The sequence below is a fragment of the Sciurus carolinensis genome, chromosome 3 (assembly GCF_902686445.1).
Source record: "Sciurus carolinensis chromosome 3, mSciCar1.2, whole genome shotgun sequence".
NCBI classification, from domain to species: domain Eukaryota; kingdom Metazoa; phylum Chordata; class Mammalia; order Rodentia; family Sciuridae; genus Sciurus; species Sciurus carolinensis.
Window position 1 is genome coordinate 47,455,534 of NC_062215.1, and position 17,355 is coordinate 47,472,888.

The following is a 17,355-nucleotide window of genomic DNA, read 5'->3' on the forward strand; positions in this document are numbered from 1 at the left end:
TCCTGTCTCTGCCATTTCAGAGGCTCAGGTAGTACAGAGCTTACGACAACCTGGAAGGCTGCTCCCTTTGCCACTGAGATTTGGAGAAGAGCAGGGTGGCTCTTAACCCAAACTAACCAGAGTAATCCAATACCTGTCAGTCACCACGTGTCTCCAACAGGGGAGGCCATTATCATGACTGAAACCTCAATTCAAGTCAGACTCTTGGCTAACCAAAGAAAAACTGGGCTTGATTTGAGAAAACACAAATGGATATTAATTTCAAGAGATAATTTTTAAGTACTGAGAAGTATAAATAAGGTCAAAATAAATGCTTTGCATCAAAAAGATTTCACCACAGCAAGGGACAGTGGTAATAACTAAAATGTACTGATTGCTTATCATAACCAGGAGTTACGCTAAGGATATCATACTTATGATCTTATTTAACCTAATAAAGTAGGTGTCATTCCAGTAAGGTAGGAGGATATTTCCTGTTTTCTTCATTATTCTCACCATCTTAGGAAGGGCATTAATTTTTTTTTTTTTAACTAATTTTGACATGAGAGGCAGTGATTAGAAGGAAGAGAAAAGTTCGTTTGCTTTTTTTTCCTAATGTTTCTGCCCTCTGATGGATCTGACCAAATCCTGTGGAGGAAGATGAGAATCTACAGCCACCTTCCTGTGATTCAAACAGAGAATGAGCTTCTCATGCCTGGAAACTGGGGAGAGAGCAGGACAGAGGGGGCCACAAGGTACAGAGAAGGAATGAAAAGATAATAGGGTCAGGGAGAGGAGGGAGAGAATGCTGCTCCTAGTGGTTCTGGTTTAACTCTGGTAGAGGTTCCCTATCTCCAATTATCCAGGGAATCTTTGTGACTAGTAGTTCCACGCAAGGAAATGTGAACAGAAGTAACCTTTATAAATTCCAAGCCAAGGCATTTAAGAGCCAGAATGCCATTTCTATATTCTCTCTTCACCTTTAGCTGTACTGAAGGAGGAGGAAAGAGGAGGAGAAGATGAATACAGGCTAGATTCCCAAATTCTACATGGAGGACAGCTATCCCTGGGAGTCCCTCAAACTCAAGGCACATTTTCAATGAGCCTAAAATAAACTTTTGTTATGTTAAAGCCGCTGAGATTCATGCCCTCACAGGAGATCATGGCAGAGTCTAAACTACCCTGAAACACAACATGGAAGACTGAAGACTAGGGAAAAAACAAGATAAACCCAAGAAAATCAGGAGGAAGGAACTTGGGCATTAAAACAGCAGAGATTATAACAAAAAAATGCTGATTAATAGTTAATGAGAAAGGAATTCAAATGAACATAAATTAAAACTGAAGAACTGACTTCAGAGGTTAAAGGGATTCTCTGGGGTAAAACTAGTCAATGGGAAAAGAAGAGAGAGAAATGAAAGTTAGGAATGACATTGGAAATACAACTAATGATTCAAAAGATTCTATTAAACTTTTAAAAAAACATAAAAAATGCTTAAAATGTTAATCAAAGTAACTCAAGAAACAGTAGAAAACATGAATAATCCAGTAACTATTAAAGTAAGTTGGAAACTGAAAAAGAACTACATATTAAAAACATCCTTGGAAAGTATTCCCAACCTTCAAAGAACTAAGCAATTCCTCATCTCACCATTCCAAAGAAAAAGGAATGTTGAACAACTCATTTCTACACAGTTATCACAATGTGACAGGTATAGCAAAAGAAAGATTCAAATGTTTGCACTTACGAATACTGAATGCCAAAATCTTAAATAAAATAATACATTGAATCTAGCTCTGTGGAACAAAACTAACAAACCATTATTATCTGATTGATTGTAGGAAGGCAAGGCGAGTTCAATATTAGCAAACCTGTCAAGGTTCAAATACTCATTAGGATGACTAGGTAGGACTCCATCACTGCTGTATCCCTGGCACAGAGAACCATGTCTAGAACATAGCAAGTGCTCAGTAAATAATTATGGAAAGAATCACTGAATGAATATTAATAAATTAAAAGAAAAAACACACACTAGACTAACATGGTTATTGGTAAAGGCCATGATAACAAATCAAATTTAACTCTGGTACCAAAGAAAAACTCATAGGAAAAGAATAAAATTATATAATAGGAAACAAACAAACAAAAAAATCTCTCAAACTAATCATGTCTATTTGTTAAGATTAATAAGACATGGAAGCCCGATACTTTTTTTTAATTTATTCTGTGCAGTTTAAAGTGAAAGTTAAAACATCATCCAAACCACACAAACATTAGATACAATGACCAATTTTTTAAAATAAAATCACTGAGTCATCTTTATACATATTCCTCATCTTTATTGTTAGCTCTTGTTATTTTAACAGTTCTACCAGTCCTAAACAATGCCATTAGACAAGAAAATAAAATAAGTATAAACACTACAAAGGAAGGTGCAAGATTCTTATTTGCAGGAGATATGATTGTCTACTAGAAATCCTATAGACTCAATGTTTTTATTTAAAAATAATAAGTTGATAAAGGTAGCTGCTAAGATAATGATATAAAAATCAATAACTTTCTTATACACTAACAAAGTAAGAAAAAGCATAACAAATGATTCTAATCACTAAAGTTACATTAACAGCAAGAACGCATTATCTAAAAATGAAAGTACAACGGTGCAGGACCTAAATGGACAAAAATCACTTTATAGGATCATAAACTGAGTTGAATGAACATACTGTATTCCCAAATGAAAAATTCTCATTATATTCAAAATTGCAAAAACATTAGTTTTCCCCATCTTAATATACACATATAAGAAAATACTGGGAGAGAATAAACAGGTGATCATAGACAAGAAAATATGATCAACTTTCTTTCACAAGGGAGGAACTTGGAGATCTGCTGTGGTGGAGGCACAGAAGATCCCTGGACAAAGGCAGTGAGTTCTAATGACCAAGCCAAGGTGCAGCCAGTCCTTGCTGGAGCTGGTAAGAGGAACCCAGGCTGACTCCACCACTCCTCCAACTCAAGGTTTGGGAACTCACAATAAGGATCACTCTATCATCACTCAACTACATGGCTGAGCTCATCGCAAAACCCTACCAGAACTGATAAGCCAAGGGAAAAATCTAGAAATCCTAGCAATAGCTGCAAATAGATGAAATCTTTTAGTACATGGTAATGATGGTATGTCAATACAGCACATGTGAATCATATTATTCAATTTAAGAAAAGGGTAACTAATTTAAAAAATAAAAAAAAAGAAAAACTAAATGTGACATCTAATTCATGTGCCAAAATTAATGACTGGCAAATTAAAGATTTGATGGTAAAATAAAATTATAAATAGTAATGAAAATGTATATTAATACATAATGAGAAAAGGGTTCCCATATATAATATTGAAGAACAAAACATAAATTAATAGATTTAGGATCACAAATATTAGGTTTCTATGAGTGGAAAAAGTCCATAGGGAAATATGTGTGACAAAATATATGTATGCTTATATATTAAAAATTAGCTAAAAGTCAGTAAAAAAAAAAAAAAATTCTGAATAAGACTTAGGAAAACAGGCCAAAGACATATTCAGGCAATTCAGAAAAGGCAACAAATACCCAAAAAATATTAAAAAAAAAAGAAAAAGAAAAAAAGAAAAATCTCAAACTCAGTATCCTAAGAGGTAAATTAAAAAGTTTTCTATTTTCACCCAAGTAATTTACAAAAATGTAACATCAGCTTCTGATAGGGTTGGAGAAAGAAGACTGACAATTCCATCCAAAATAGGAAAATAATGTGGGTGCATATCTGTATATATAAAATATACACGCTCACAGAGTTTTAAGATTCACACTCTTTAATCCAGCAATCCCACTTCTAGGACTTCATCCTAGAAAAGCTAAGAAATATTTGTCAATGATCAGTAAGATATTACATAGCCTGGAAAAATTACGCTAATTATAGTTATTAACATATTCAAGATAATATGAGGAGGCAGAACACAGTTTACAAAACAGTATACATAGTATGGTATGGTTACTACTCTTTTTGTTTCTTTTCTTCCATTGCTGGGGATTAAAACCAAGGCCTGGCATATGCTGGTCACTTCTCTTTCTCAAGAATGTACAGGCATGGACCTCATAATGATGTTTCAGTGAAAGACAGACTGCAATATGCAATGGTGGTCCCATAACATGACACCACCTGGTGATGTCAAAGTCATCTTACAGCATGCACATTCTATGATACTCAGAGATCCAAGAAATCTCCTAGCAATATCCCAATAGTTAAGTGACACACAAATATATATACTCATTAAAAACTCAAGACTATATCCAAAATATTAACTGTAGTCCCCAATAATAGATTATTGGTGATTTTTTTCCTTTTTTTTTCCCATCTATAAGTTTATGATTTTTCTACAATAAACAAATATTACTTATATAACCAAAAAGAAAGTTAAAAAAAGTAAATCGAATTCTGTGGGAAAATAAACATTTCTTCTAAAAATACGCTCTGAAGTTGGAAAATGAAACCAAAAACATCTGCTTCCTGGACAGAAAGGAGAGTTTTAAATTGCTAGACAGCAGCAAGCCACCCACAGGCAGCAAGGTCCCAGGTTCCTGTGCCCAAAGGGGAGTCCCAACCCTCCCACCTCTCCCCTTAATCATCTCTCCAACCTATAGGTAGCTCAAGATAGAGCTGAATCATAATTTTATCATTTACTGTCCTTATAACACTTGAAGTAATTTGCTTTTGACTACCAATAAAAGGGACACTTACTAATCCTCTCTAAAATGAACCACCACAAATTACTGTTTTATTCACAGGGCTACTGATTTACTTTTTCTAGAGAGAGAGGAAAAATTGGTCATTATCACCCATCATCAAGAAATACAAACAGATGTTGATGAATTCCTCTGATGGAGGCAAAATGGGAGGAGAAATGATTAATTGCTATTTAAGAGAATGGATTCCTCACAATGACTTGCAGGTCTGGGAAGAACGCTGCAAGAAATCTAGGCACGCTGACTGCTGAGAACAGTCCAGCAGAACATGGAACCCCCTGTCAGACCTGCACAGTAAGAAGCTTTGAAGACAAGCAAAGAATATTCTCTCTAGATCAGCTAGCCTGGTTATCAGCAGTTTAGCACATTCTGTTATCTCACATGGTTACACACCAGCAGGGGATAAGGCCTGTGCTTCAAAATTCTCATGAAGAACTTTGGGGGATAGGTTTGAGTCAGGGCAGACCTACAGGGCTGACAGGAAGCCTGCAGCTGGGCCTGTGTTGGTCTGAAATCACAGTCAGGGAAATAGCAAAAAGGGAACAAAGAGACCCAATGGCTAATCTAGACTTGGTTCTGACTTCTCCCTGATGTCCTATTGATTGGGTCATGGCTTTTCAGAGGCCTGTTGAAGGACAGAGATGTGGCTCAAAGAAACCTTCAAGGAAAAGATCCTCACTGTCGTCTTTAGCCTGAGCCGAAATGCCTGCAGTGCCAGAGCTCCTAGAGGCTGCTGCAAACTCAGCATCCAGCTCTGGACCACTGGCTGATGCCCTGATCACGGCAGTTCAATTGTGAAAGCTGCACACAGCAACAGTGATGTTTGGCAAGGTTGACACCACAGGCCTATTCAGGTCCCTCTTGCACACCAAGCAGTCTAGGAGCAGAAAACAGGACTTGGAGACAGAACTTCATCGTCCACACCCCAGTATAGCCTCTGAAACCACACAATCCAACCCAACCCACCAGCCTTGCTCCCTCCCATAGCTACTTGCCTGCTCTCTGACACCGTACACATCATCCATTTTCATATGAGAGCACACACCCCACTTGAAGCTATCAATTGGCAGTAGCTGTTGGAATCGGTTTCTAAGAAATCCTTCATATTTAGAAGACTAATGTCTTCTGAAGATTGAATGGGCAAGCAGAAGAGGAAACTAACAATAAACCTCATCAAAAGATTAGCGGTAGGGGTACTGCTCAAATACTTGGTGCATAGTAGTTTCTCTGAAATTCATTGGCAAGTGAATAAATAAGTTAACAAAAGATCGACAATATGAAGTTTAAAGTCTAGTGAGGAAGATGAATGAAAAAGTGGATAAAAATTACAACATAACTGAACCATTATAAACAGGATGCAGATTCTGAGAGCAGGGATTTGTTTGTTCTGCACTGCAATATTCCCTGAACCAGAGCAGTGGCTGGCACGTGGTAGGCACTCAATAAATATTTACTGAGTGAATGAATGTGAGCAGGCCATAGTGCCTATAATCCAATAATGTTTAGAAAAGATGCCCAAAGATACTTCTAGCTTCTGGTGCTGAATTCTCTGTGTGGCACATTTCAGAGGTAACATCATCGTTTTCACAATTGCCACAGTACAATCCTTATTAGTCTCATTTTGCAGAAAAGGAAACTAATGTACAGCGAGGAAGCTTAGGATCAGTATGCAGCAAACCAAATCTATCTCACTCAAAAGTCTATGCTCTTAACCATCGGCAGACAGTAGCCAAGAAGTTCTTCCCAAAGGATGGACTAAAGTATAGGGACAGAGGTGAAAGTTCAAAACAGAGGGAACATGTGCAAAGACTGTAGAAGTAGATGAAGGAGAAGAGGAAACTTTTTGCAGTTAAATACAATGATTTTGATAAACTTTTTTCATCCCTAAAGTCCTCTCTAGTCTTGGACATTTGTGTTTGAAGGAAAGTAGTAGTAACTCAACAGACTCCATTTAAGTAGAGCAACTCTATATTGTTCCAGTGATTCTGGCTAATCCCTAGCAGTTTCCAATTCAGAATAACTCCTCCAGAACCTGCAACTTATCAAAGGTGACCCGAGTAAAAAGCTACAAGGAAAGTCAACTCTCAAGTTCACCTCTTAAGTCTTCTCTCAGAGATAGGGGAAGTCACCACTTCCAAAATATACAAGGATGAGAGTCAAGTGGCATGCCAAAGCAACTCTACAAAGTGCTTTAAAATTCCACTCCTAAAGTCCCAACTTCCTAAGTGCTTCTACTGACTGAAGAAATTAAGAAGTGAATTCTGGCCCTCTTACTCCCATACACATAGGATCATGATTCACAACACTCTCAATAGGATAAAGGAAATGCTGCTTCCTTCATCTATTCTCATGGACCAAGAGTAAACTGTTTTAACCTCGGCCATAAATATTGATTGAGCATCAACTGTCTATAAGGCATTTTACTAATGTGCACTGGGTCTGTGAGGGCAATCAATACATTCTGTTGGAGGAAGACAGGCAAGAAAAATAAATAAATAAATAGAAGACCTTCCCACAGTGATGAGTGCTGTTCAAAACTGAAAAGGATGATGGGTTAGAGAGTGAGAGGTCAAGAGGGCTTCTCAGAGCTCTCTGAGTTAAGACTTGAACAATAAAGAAAAGGCATCTCCAATGAGTACATCATTGGCCATTCAGGGGAAAAAGGAAAGCAGCAAGAAAAAAGCGCTGTCATGAAAATGGGTCTGTGCGTGTAGCAAGGAATGCCTTGTGGCTGGAGTTCAGAGATGGAATGGATGGGACAGAATGAGTATATGAGACAAAGAGGGGCCAAATCAGGTGTGGTCTTGTAGGGCCACTGGAAAGACTCGGAATGGCAAGTGGAATGATATTCCATGATTTTTACATGAACTGACACTTGCTTTACAAGGTTTACTCTGAATTTCATCAAAATAGATACAGGCTGGTTCTCACTTTATCTGGGGCATGACATATCAGGTGCCACTGAAAAAAGACAGAATTCATCTAGCAAAGCCCCAAAAAACAAGTAGCAAGCAGCTCTGAATGACCAGCTACCTGTACTTCTAAGAATGTACCATCAGTAAGACCACTTCTTCTGAAACCCAATTTCCCTTCCCCGTTTTTCATTCCCTCCATGAGCAAGAGTAAAGAATAAGGTATTATTCCCCTGACTCAAAAATCTTACCACTTAAAAATAAATCCTCAAAAAGAAAAAAAAAAAAAAACCACAAAAACAAGAGCCGTGTTTCAGGGAAACCAGGGAGAAAGTATAAACACACTCTGAACATTTACATTCTAGCACTGAACAGAAACCCAAAGAGCAAGAGAAAACAGCAACCCATGTCTAGAGTCAGGAACCTCCCGATCACTCGGTTGGTCTGATGTGGACTGATGTGGGCAAGGCAAGACATTAAAGACTGGTCAGCTTGACTGTCATTCACTAACCAATGAGTACCAGGAAAACACTATCTCAGCATCCAACATACCAAAGTCAGTCCACGTGAGGCTATATTTGTGGCAATACCATGCCAGAAATCTGGGCTAATCTGACTCTGCTATTCATAAATTCCCCCTCATGTTAAAGCACATGTGTTTGGAAAGGAAAAAACGAATCCAAGTCAATTTTAGACATTGTTACTTGGAAACCATCTGGAGTCCCTGGAAGCATAAGAAGCCACCGCATCCCCTGCCCTCAAATGCCCACTGTAACTAGGGCAGTATGCTTAGATGGGAGTTTAGATGTCCCTCTTCCCCAGGAAGTCCCCACCCCCACCCTACTAGATGCCAGTTCAAGCTCCACTTCCCACCCAAGAAAGGTATTTGGTTTCTTGGTAAACCTAGTGGAGAGCCCTCCATGTGTTGAGCTTGCACTTGAATTGCACCCAAGGCTGAGTTCTTTGCTTTCAGATTGTTTTAGAACTACACACCTAAATTCCTTTGCCACGGCCTCAATGGGAAATCCTTCCCCAGAAGCTGAAGTTCCATAAAAAAAAAATCCCCTCTATCTAATATTCCTGTGTTCAGGAGAATGTCTAGCTTTGGAAGAGACCCACCAGAATCCTTATGTAACCTTAATAGATGTTGGCATCCCGCAGAGCTGCTCCTGGAGACACTGGCCCAGATGCAGCTGATTTTCACCACGATGAGAGCAGCTTCAAGGGGCCTTGGCTTTCTGTCCCCCTCCCCTACCTGGCTATGAGCCTCTGCTTATCTCATCTTCCAAAGGAGTTGGATCTCCCTTTCTGCAGCCTCTCTCCCTACACTGAAATCAGTCTTAGGAGCAGCGCCATGCCACCAGCACTTTCCCTTCCCTCCCACCCTCCCCCTCTCCATCCTCACCCACCACCAAACGCTTTAAGAAACCCGGCCAGGAAAGTGATCCAGAATCTCGCACTGCCATAGTCCCTGAAAACAAACACGGCGGGAGGGACAGGCCGATCAGGCCCAAGACTTCCCCTGCACCCCAAAGCAGCCTTCTACTCGGCGCTGGGGAGGGAAAGGATCTCGGGAGACTGACTGCGGTTCCGCTGCTTCCAGCACAATCGGAGCAAACACCTGTTTCCAGGAAGATAGGCGGCCAGAAGGAGAGGGGAGTCCCGGGGAACGGCAGGGAGGACGAGGTGAAGGGGCAGCTGGGGACGCAGGTAAAGGATGCGTCACACTTTACGCTTGGCAACCAGAGCTCCGGACCGGCAGGCAGCGAGTGGGAAGGACTCCGGGGTCTGGAAAGTTCAGAGAGGAGGGGTCGTGCCGGCGAGCGGAGCCCAGAAGGGGCCGGCGCGGAGGAAGGAACTGAGAGGAGAGACAGAGGGAGGGAGGGAAGGAGGCCAGGCGGGCTCCATCACCTGCGCGCCCCGGCGGATGCAGCCTCGCAGGGGCGCACCAGCCCGCCTGCCTGCGGGTGACCTACCTGCCCACCGTCTGGTTGGCCAGCTGGCGCATGCGATTGAACTGCTTCTTCATCGTGGCCCCGCTACCGCGCTAGCCCGGGAGCTGGGGAAGGACGGAGCAGCCCGGAATTCGCCGCAGGGTTACATGGCTCTCGCGCGGAGCCTCCCGGGCGACGGCGACGGCGGCGGCACTGCGGAGCCTCCGGGAGCCGTCTGGCCCGCGAGCGGCTCCCTCCCGAGGGCACCACCGCCTACTCCGCCTGCCACCGCGCCGCCTCCAGCCGCATCCTCTTCACGCGCGCCGCGATGCCCTCATAGCAACACCCCGGGCGGCCCGGGTCCTCCCGGGCTGCAGCCCCCAGCCCCAGCCGGCGCGCGGACCCGGGAGTCTCCGCAGGCAAGCTGGCCGGCTGGCCGGGTGGTCCCTGTGCGCCTGTGCGGAGAACGCCGTGCATGCTGGGACTTGTAGTTTGTGCCCACCTTTCCTCTGTCCAAAGTTTGCAAGGACAGTGAAATGTGGAGGTGGTAGAAGGCAGTGCTGCCACCGACTTTGCACTTACCATTTTTAGTAAAATACATATGAATTATATATACATGTATATATATATATATATATATACATGTATATATATGATGTGTATTCATCTAAAAATAAAGTAAAACCAAGAATACAATAGCAAAAACAGAGAATGAGCATGTCTCTTATTGCGTTTAAGTGAATGTGAGGTAATCCTGTTCCAATTCACAGGAGGAAGATCTATGCTAGCGTGTACGTGGCTTATTAATAAGGTCACCTCATTCAGGTTGTATAGGGTTAAATCTGGGGCACAGGGATTTCGAACCACGCATAACATTGCATCCCAGAAGTGTCAGCCTTAATCTTCACCAAAACCTGTAAGTAACCAGAAACCAATACAGTAGAAAAATGTAATCATTGTGGCAACGTGTCTACCTAAATTAACTGAGACAGCTTTCCTGTATGGCTTAGATTCTGGTCTCATAGCTACTCCCACCACCCAGCCACCACCATAAGACCAAGAGTGAACCAGATGCAGCAGCCCTAGAGCTTTCTATATAGCAGCATCCCATTGGATCAGTTGGCTCTTGGAAAGGGATGGTGGCTTTCTTCAGGTGTTATCCTTAAAAAATGGATGACTGCTCTTAGATGTTAACTTTGTCAAGTAATAACAGTATTGTTGGGTGGGAGGGTCAAACAGTTATGAGTTCCTATATTAGAATTCCACCTACCTGTTACATAACCTTAGGAAGCTTAAACTCTCTAAGCTTCAGTTTTCTCATCTCTAGTGGAGAAACAATGCTGCCTGGTAGGTAGCAAAGAAATAGAACTATTTGTTAAATTACCAGTAATCAGATTACATATAAATTACTGTGTAGCATATTGTCATATTCATCTACAACAAATATGATGATAATTAGCATAATAGAGAAAATTTCTATTCCTACAACAAAACTCCTATGATGAATGAAAGAATTCTTTCAAAATGGGATATTTTGCATATGTTGATTATAGTTGCAAGATGTCCTAAATATGGCTCTAAGGATCTTGCTGGCCAGCTGAACAAAAGATGGTTTGAGGCATGTCTTGGCTGAGTGAACATGAAATCTTTAATTAATTGTGAATTTAGCCTCTGCTTATTAGGTCAGGCAGCTCCAGCCAATTAACAAGTGAAGGGATTATTTGCTTTTAAATAACTTTTATGCCTTTAATGTCAATATAATGTTTATACAAACTGAAATTCTTTTAATATTTTTAAAATGGCACAACATCATTTTATATGCATAAGTAATAGTGAGACATTAAAGACACTGTATGATTTTTAGCAACACTATTTCTGGTGATAACTGCATTATCCAGTATATTAGCTCCGGATCACACGTGTCTATTGAAATTTAAATTAATTGGAATTAAATAAAATTAAAAATTTAGTTCTTCAGTCACCCTAACCACTGGTCTTAACAGTAACCAGTGAATTTGCTCCTTCCTATGCCAGGAAACATATGACAGTGCATAAAAAGAAGAGAAAGGAATGTCAAGTCTACTCTTTTGATCTTTCAAATCAGACTTCAGAAACATGTGTAAGAAAATAGAGTTTTTAAAGAAATGGTTTTGAGCTTCAAGAATATGAGCTTTGGAGTTTTAATTTGATCATGAGGAATATACTATCCTGCCTAAAGAATCCACAACCTGGGCTGAGGCTATAGCTCAGTGATAGAGTGCTTGCTGAGCATGCACAAGGTCCTAGGTTATGTTCCCAGTACCAAGAAAGGAAAAAAAAAAAAAAAAAGAATCCACAGACTGTGGACTGTTGAAAATGGTGATGGGGGGAATAGAGAAGAGAGAAAGAAGGGAAAATACAAGATTAGTGTGCAGATTCTATCATTGTCCAAAAAATTCCACTGTTTATACCTACAAAAAGGAGATTGCATTTCACTTTCCCACTGAGGCCAAGATCAGCCATGTGATTTTCTTTGGGCAACACATATGCACAGAAGTGATTAATGTCACTTCCAAATGCAGAAATTTTAAGAGTCAATCTATGATTCTGCTCTCTTCTTTTTTCACCCGATCATAATCCCAACAATGGGTTGGTTAGGTGCTGCCAGAGAGCAGAGTTGCAGTTATTCAGCTAGAGTGAGAAAAGGTATCTTGACTTTTCTAAGTCATACATTTGGGGGTTGTTTTTTAGTGCAATATAATTGAGTCCAAGTTGACTGCTATGGTAGATATCTCCAATAAAGTGACTTGCATCTTGTCCCTTCACGTGGTCACTTCTTAAGGTGAGGCAGGTGAGCTGGAGACGTATCATATACCTTTGAAGGATCTGAACATAGTGAAGGATCTGTCCTTCACTTCCTTTTTTAAATTTGTTCTTTTTAGATATACATGACAGTAGAATGTATTTTGACATATTATTCATTCATGGAGTATAAGTTATTCTAATTAAGATCCCATTCTTGTGGTTGTACATGATGTGGAGTTACACTGGTCATGTATTCATAGATTAACATAGGAAATCAAAGTCTCATTCATTCTACCATCTTTCCTATTCCCATTCACTCTCCTTTCCCTTCTTCCCCCTTTGTCTAATCCAATAAACTTCTATTATCCCCTCCCACCTCTCCCTTATTGTGTGTTAGTATCTGCATATCAGAGAGAACATTCAGCCTTTGGTTTGGGGGGATTAGTTTATTTCACTTAGCATGATAGTCTCCAGTTCTATCCATTCATCAGCAAATGCCATAGTTTTATTCTTCTTAGTGCAACCACTCTGGAAAGCAGTATGATGATTTCTCAGAAAACATGGAATGAAACCACCATTTGACCCAGTTGTCACACTCCTTAGTATATACCCAAAGGACTTAAAATCAGTATGCTACAGTGACACAGCCACATCAATGTTTATAAGAGTTCAATTCACAATAGCTAGGCTATGGAACCACCTAGGTGCCTTTCAACAGATGAATGGATAAAGAAAATGTAATATATATATGCAATGGAATATTACTCAGCCATAAAGAAGAATGAAATTATGTCCTCCACTTCTTGAATGAAAGCTAAGCTAGGAGTGACAAAGCTCACAGATCCTCTTCAAGCAGTGAAGTTGTCTACATGGAGTACATGTGCCTACACCACATTCCTGTGGCAGCCCCAAAGGTCCCTGCACTGAAGCCACATGCAATGATTTTGAGTGTGTGTGTGTGTGTGTGTGTGTGTGTGTGTGCACGTGCATGCCACAATGGTCAAAAAAAGTACCTGAAAGAAGGATGGACTTGAAAGTTGTTAAGAGTCAAAGATGATCAGAAAGCAGCAATAGCAAAGATGTGTAATAAAGAAGCCCCAATTGCCTGGAATTTAATTTCTGCCACTTAGAAAAATAGACTTGAAAGCTAACTTCATTTGCAAAAAAACAAGAAAAGGAAGGAAAATTTTATTTGTTATACACCTGTTTTTGACCTGTGGGAAAACTGCACTTTCCTGTACCTAGTGACCTTCAGTGTTGTTGCTCTAGACAACAAAATACGGGCTTCTCACTTGCATCAATAATGGTATTTAAAATTAGTTTCCTTGTAAATCTGATATTCCACTTCGGAGTCCCTGAGCAAGAATGGCTTTAGCCTCTTCTTTCTGAGTGCAAGCATTCACTAGAGCTACCTGTCAAATACCAGAATCACTAGCTACATGTGGTTATTTAAACTTAATTTTAAATTAGGTTAAATAAAATTACAAAGTCCATTCCTTAACTACTATTAACCATATTTCAAGTGTCCAATGATCATGTGTGACTTGTGGCTACCATAGTATAGAAAGTATAAAATAGAATGTTTCCATGGATACAGAAAATCCCAATGGGCAGTGCTATTCTGAAGAGCCAGAGTCAGAATATAAGGTCCAGCAAAAGTATGAAAGCAGAACTAGAATTCAAGCTCAGGCTATTTTTCTTGATCTCTCCAGACTACTCTTTCCTTGATTATTATGCAAGGATTTATAGTACAATATCTCTAAGTCATAAGTTTTGGGGAATCAATCCATTTGCTCAATAAATGGTTGTTGGTGTAGCTATTCCTAAGTTTTACAGTGTTTACTGCACAAAAACAAAATTCAGCACTACAATACAACTGAAGGTAGTATGTGTTCCTTTTGTATCCCAACTAACTTTATTAATTCAAGTATCAAACTTGCAGGATTAAAATATATCTGCTAGTCCAAGATATTTTTTGAACAGAATGATACATGTTCCCATCTTAGGCATGGTAGATTGCAGTATTAACTCCAATTTTTCAGCCCTCCTTGGATCTATACCCTTGCAGTGACTTTATCATGAGCAGAATGTATTTGCCACCTAATAACTTTGTACTTAATGGTGAGACTGTTGTAGTCAGATGTAGTCCAATAGCATACAAGTGGAAAAACGCGCGGTGCCACCAAGCTACACCATAGCAGACTCTTTACCTTTTTCTCTTGTCCTTTTGCACATCTGCCACTACCATAAGAACCAGCAGGTAGCTTATTGTCTCTTACCTTTATTCCAGAATGAACACTTATGGAACAGGCTTGATACAGACTGCAACTGAAACTAGAGAGGTAATTAACAAATTGATTCCAGGAGTGATTATTTTAAAAAGATAGAAAAGTGAATACATCTGAATTAAGGGGAAAAGAAAACGGAAACATATAAAATTAGAAATGAAAAAAGGATATAATCATAGACACCAAAAAATAAAAAATAAAAAGAAGATACCTTTGCAATTTTATGTTTACTTTTTTTTTTTCAAAGACTCTTTTAGGGCTATAAATTGTTACATGTGTTTCAAAGACAGGTAAGAAGCATGAATAGACCAAGAACACTAAAGAAACTGGAAAATTGTCAAGAAAAATACCCCCCAAAGTAGTCAGGCCCAGATGGTTTTATGGGAAATGCTGGTCTAAAGAACAAGATTCAGAATATTCAGAATCTTGTTCTTTCAAAGCTTTGAAGGAACAGAAAATTTGTCTGCTATTTAAAGTGTTCCAGAGCACAAAAATAAAATGAACACATCCCAACTCATAAAATTGACCCAGCCTTCTTATCAAACCTGATGAAGACAGTGTAAACACATGAACATCAGCATTATCACTCACAAAAACACTTAGAAAATGTATTAATAAAATGTTAGTAAACAAAATATAACAGTCTATGTGTCTAGATATGAATGTGCATACATTTTAATGATACCGAAGCGAAATTTGGAAATTTCAGATAAATAAAAATGAAAAACACTCATATTCTTACTAACCAAGACAACACTGTGAACTTATCAATGTATTTCAAAAATAGGACCACAGTGTTATTAGGTCAATATGCTCTTTCTTGTTTTCTGCTGTCCTGAATATCTCTGGGATCAAACATGTTAGTGGTTAAATTTTTGCATGTAAACTTGTTTAAAATCAAAATTAAAGAATTATAATTTTGCATGCAAGGGTATCATGTGTTCAAGCTTCTTGTATGTATTGCCTCTAGATAACAAATGGAAGTGTTCTATGTTCCTTTTTATGTTCCTACAATGTGTAAATGTGCTGTTTCCCCACACTATGACCTATACGGAGTATTACCGAATATTACCACTCTTAATAATTTTGCCAGAGGAATAGATGATAAACACATTATAGCACTGTTTTAATTTATATTTGTTTTTATCACATTAAACATTGTTCCACATTTCATGTTCATTAGTGTCTTTTTGTTGGTTATTTATCTCTTTGTGTCTTCTGCCATTTTTTGGTTACGAGTTTCCATATTTTCTTACTAATTTTGAAAATCTCTTTAGTCACATTAATTATAGTGATGCTATTGTATCTTATGGCTCATTTCTCCAGTTTGACCTTTCTGTTTTAACCTCTCTAATGTTCATTTTTGTCTTCTAGGAATTTTACTCCGTGTGTGCGTGTGTGCGTGTGTGTGCGTGTGTGTGTGTGCGTGTGTGTGTGCGCGTGTGTGTGTGCGTGCGTGTGTGTGTGTGTGTGTGTGTGTGTTACTAGGGATTGAACCCAGAGGCATTCTACCACTGAGCTATATCCTCAACCCTTTTCATTTTTGGCTTTGAGACAGTATCTCACTAAGTTGACCAAGATGGCCTCTAACTTGCGATCCTCTTGCCTCAGTCTCCCAAATAGGTGGAAATAGAGACTTGAACCACCATACCTTGCTGGAATTTTACATTTTTAATGTGGTCAAATCCATCCCTCTCTTCTTCATATTTTATGACTTTAGTTTAATGCTTAGAAAGCCTTCCTTCCTCAAAGTGTAGAAATATTCAACTGTCTTTGGTACCAACGTGATAATGAAAACCAGTAGTTTTGACTCACTTATTTCTCCAACATCATTTTGAAATAACTCCTCAAATATAGTAGAGTAATTTGGTGTCATTCATGGGAATTAGAGGAAGTTCTCATCTGCAATCTTGGCAGATAATGGTTTCTTAGTGAGGGGAGAACTGGCCAGGCTGATTCTATGGTACGGAAACCTTTTAGGGGAAAGTAAATGGATACCTACACCACCTCTGACAAAGCACCTCTCTCTCCAAATCTGGCCCAACCAAACTCTTTATTTGAGACTAAATAAGCAGAAAAAAAGAAAAGATTCAGTAGTTCAATATATAGTGATGATGATGGAGATAATAATAAATGATATAGCCCAGTACTAATATAAGTACCTTGAGATATATTATCTTATTTAATCCTTAAAAGAAATCTGGGATGAGAGCGCTACTACACTCATCAAATAAATTAAAGCACAGAGTGTTTGGGTAAATGCCATTCAAGTGTCAGAACTGGGATTCAAACCTATGTTTTCCTAGTTCAAATGTCTGTGCTTCTTACACAATTATACATGTATCAAAACATCATATGTTACCCCATCAATATGTATATTTTTTATGTTTTTATATATCAGTTAAATATAAATTTCATTTAAAAATGAAAACTAAAATGCCATTTATATATGTGCATTCATATGTGTGTATATATATATGTAAACGGATATATATATGTATATATGCATGTGCTTTTATTACAGACTACTTCCTACGTAAAATACAGAGACCACTCTGAGAATTCAGAGAAGACAGCCTCTAGTGGAAAAGTTATGCAGGAAGTAAGGGAAATAAATTTTTTTCATTCTAATTTGTATTCTTGGTGAGAACTGAGAGAACATTGCTTTCATATAACAGGAGC

The 17,355-nt window shown here is 39.1% G+C and overlaps 1 protein-coding gene across 5 annotated transcripts in view; it reads right to left on the bottom strand.

Annotated features, from left to right (window-relative positions):
* Arhgap44 (Rho GTPase activating protein 44) overlaps positions 1–10,043 on the bottom strand; it is a 176,251-nt gene extending 166,208 nt beyond the window's left edge. For all 5 annotated transcript variants that reach the window (XM_047543049.1, XM_047543047.1, XM_047543050.1 and 2 more), the window contains exon 1: positions 9,644–10,043. In XM_047543049.1, the coding sequence (XP_047399005.1) occupies positions 9,644–9,696 (53 nt within the window). In that variant the 5' untranslated portion in view covers positions 9,697–10,043. The remainder of the gene's footprint in view (positions 1–9,643) is intronic.
* Positions 10,044–17,355: the final 7,312 nt, after the last annotated feature.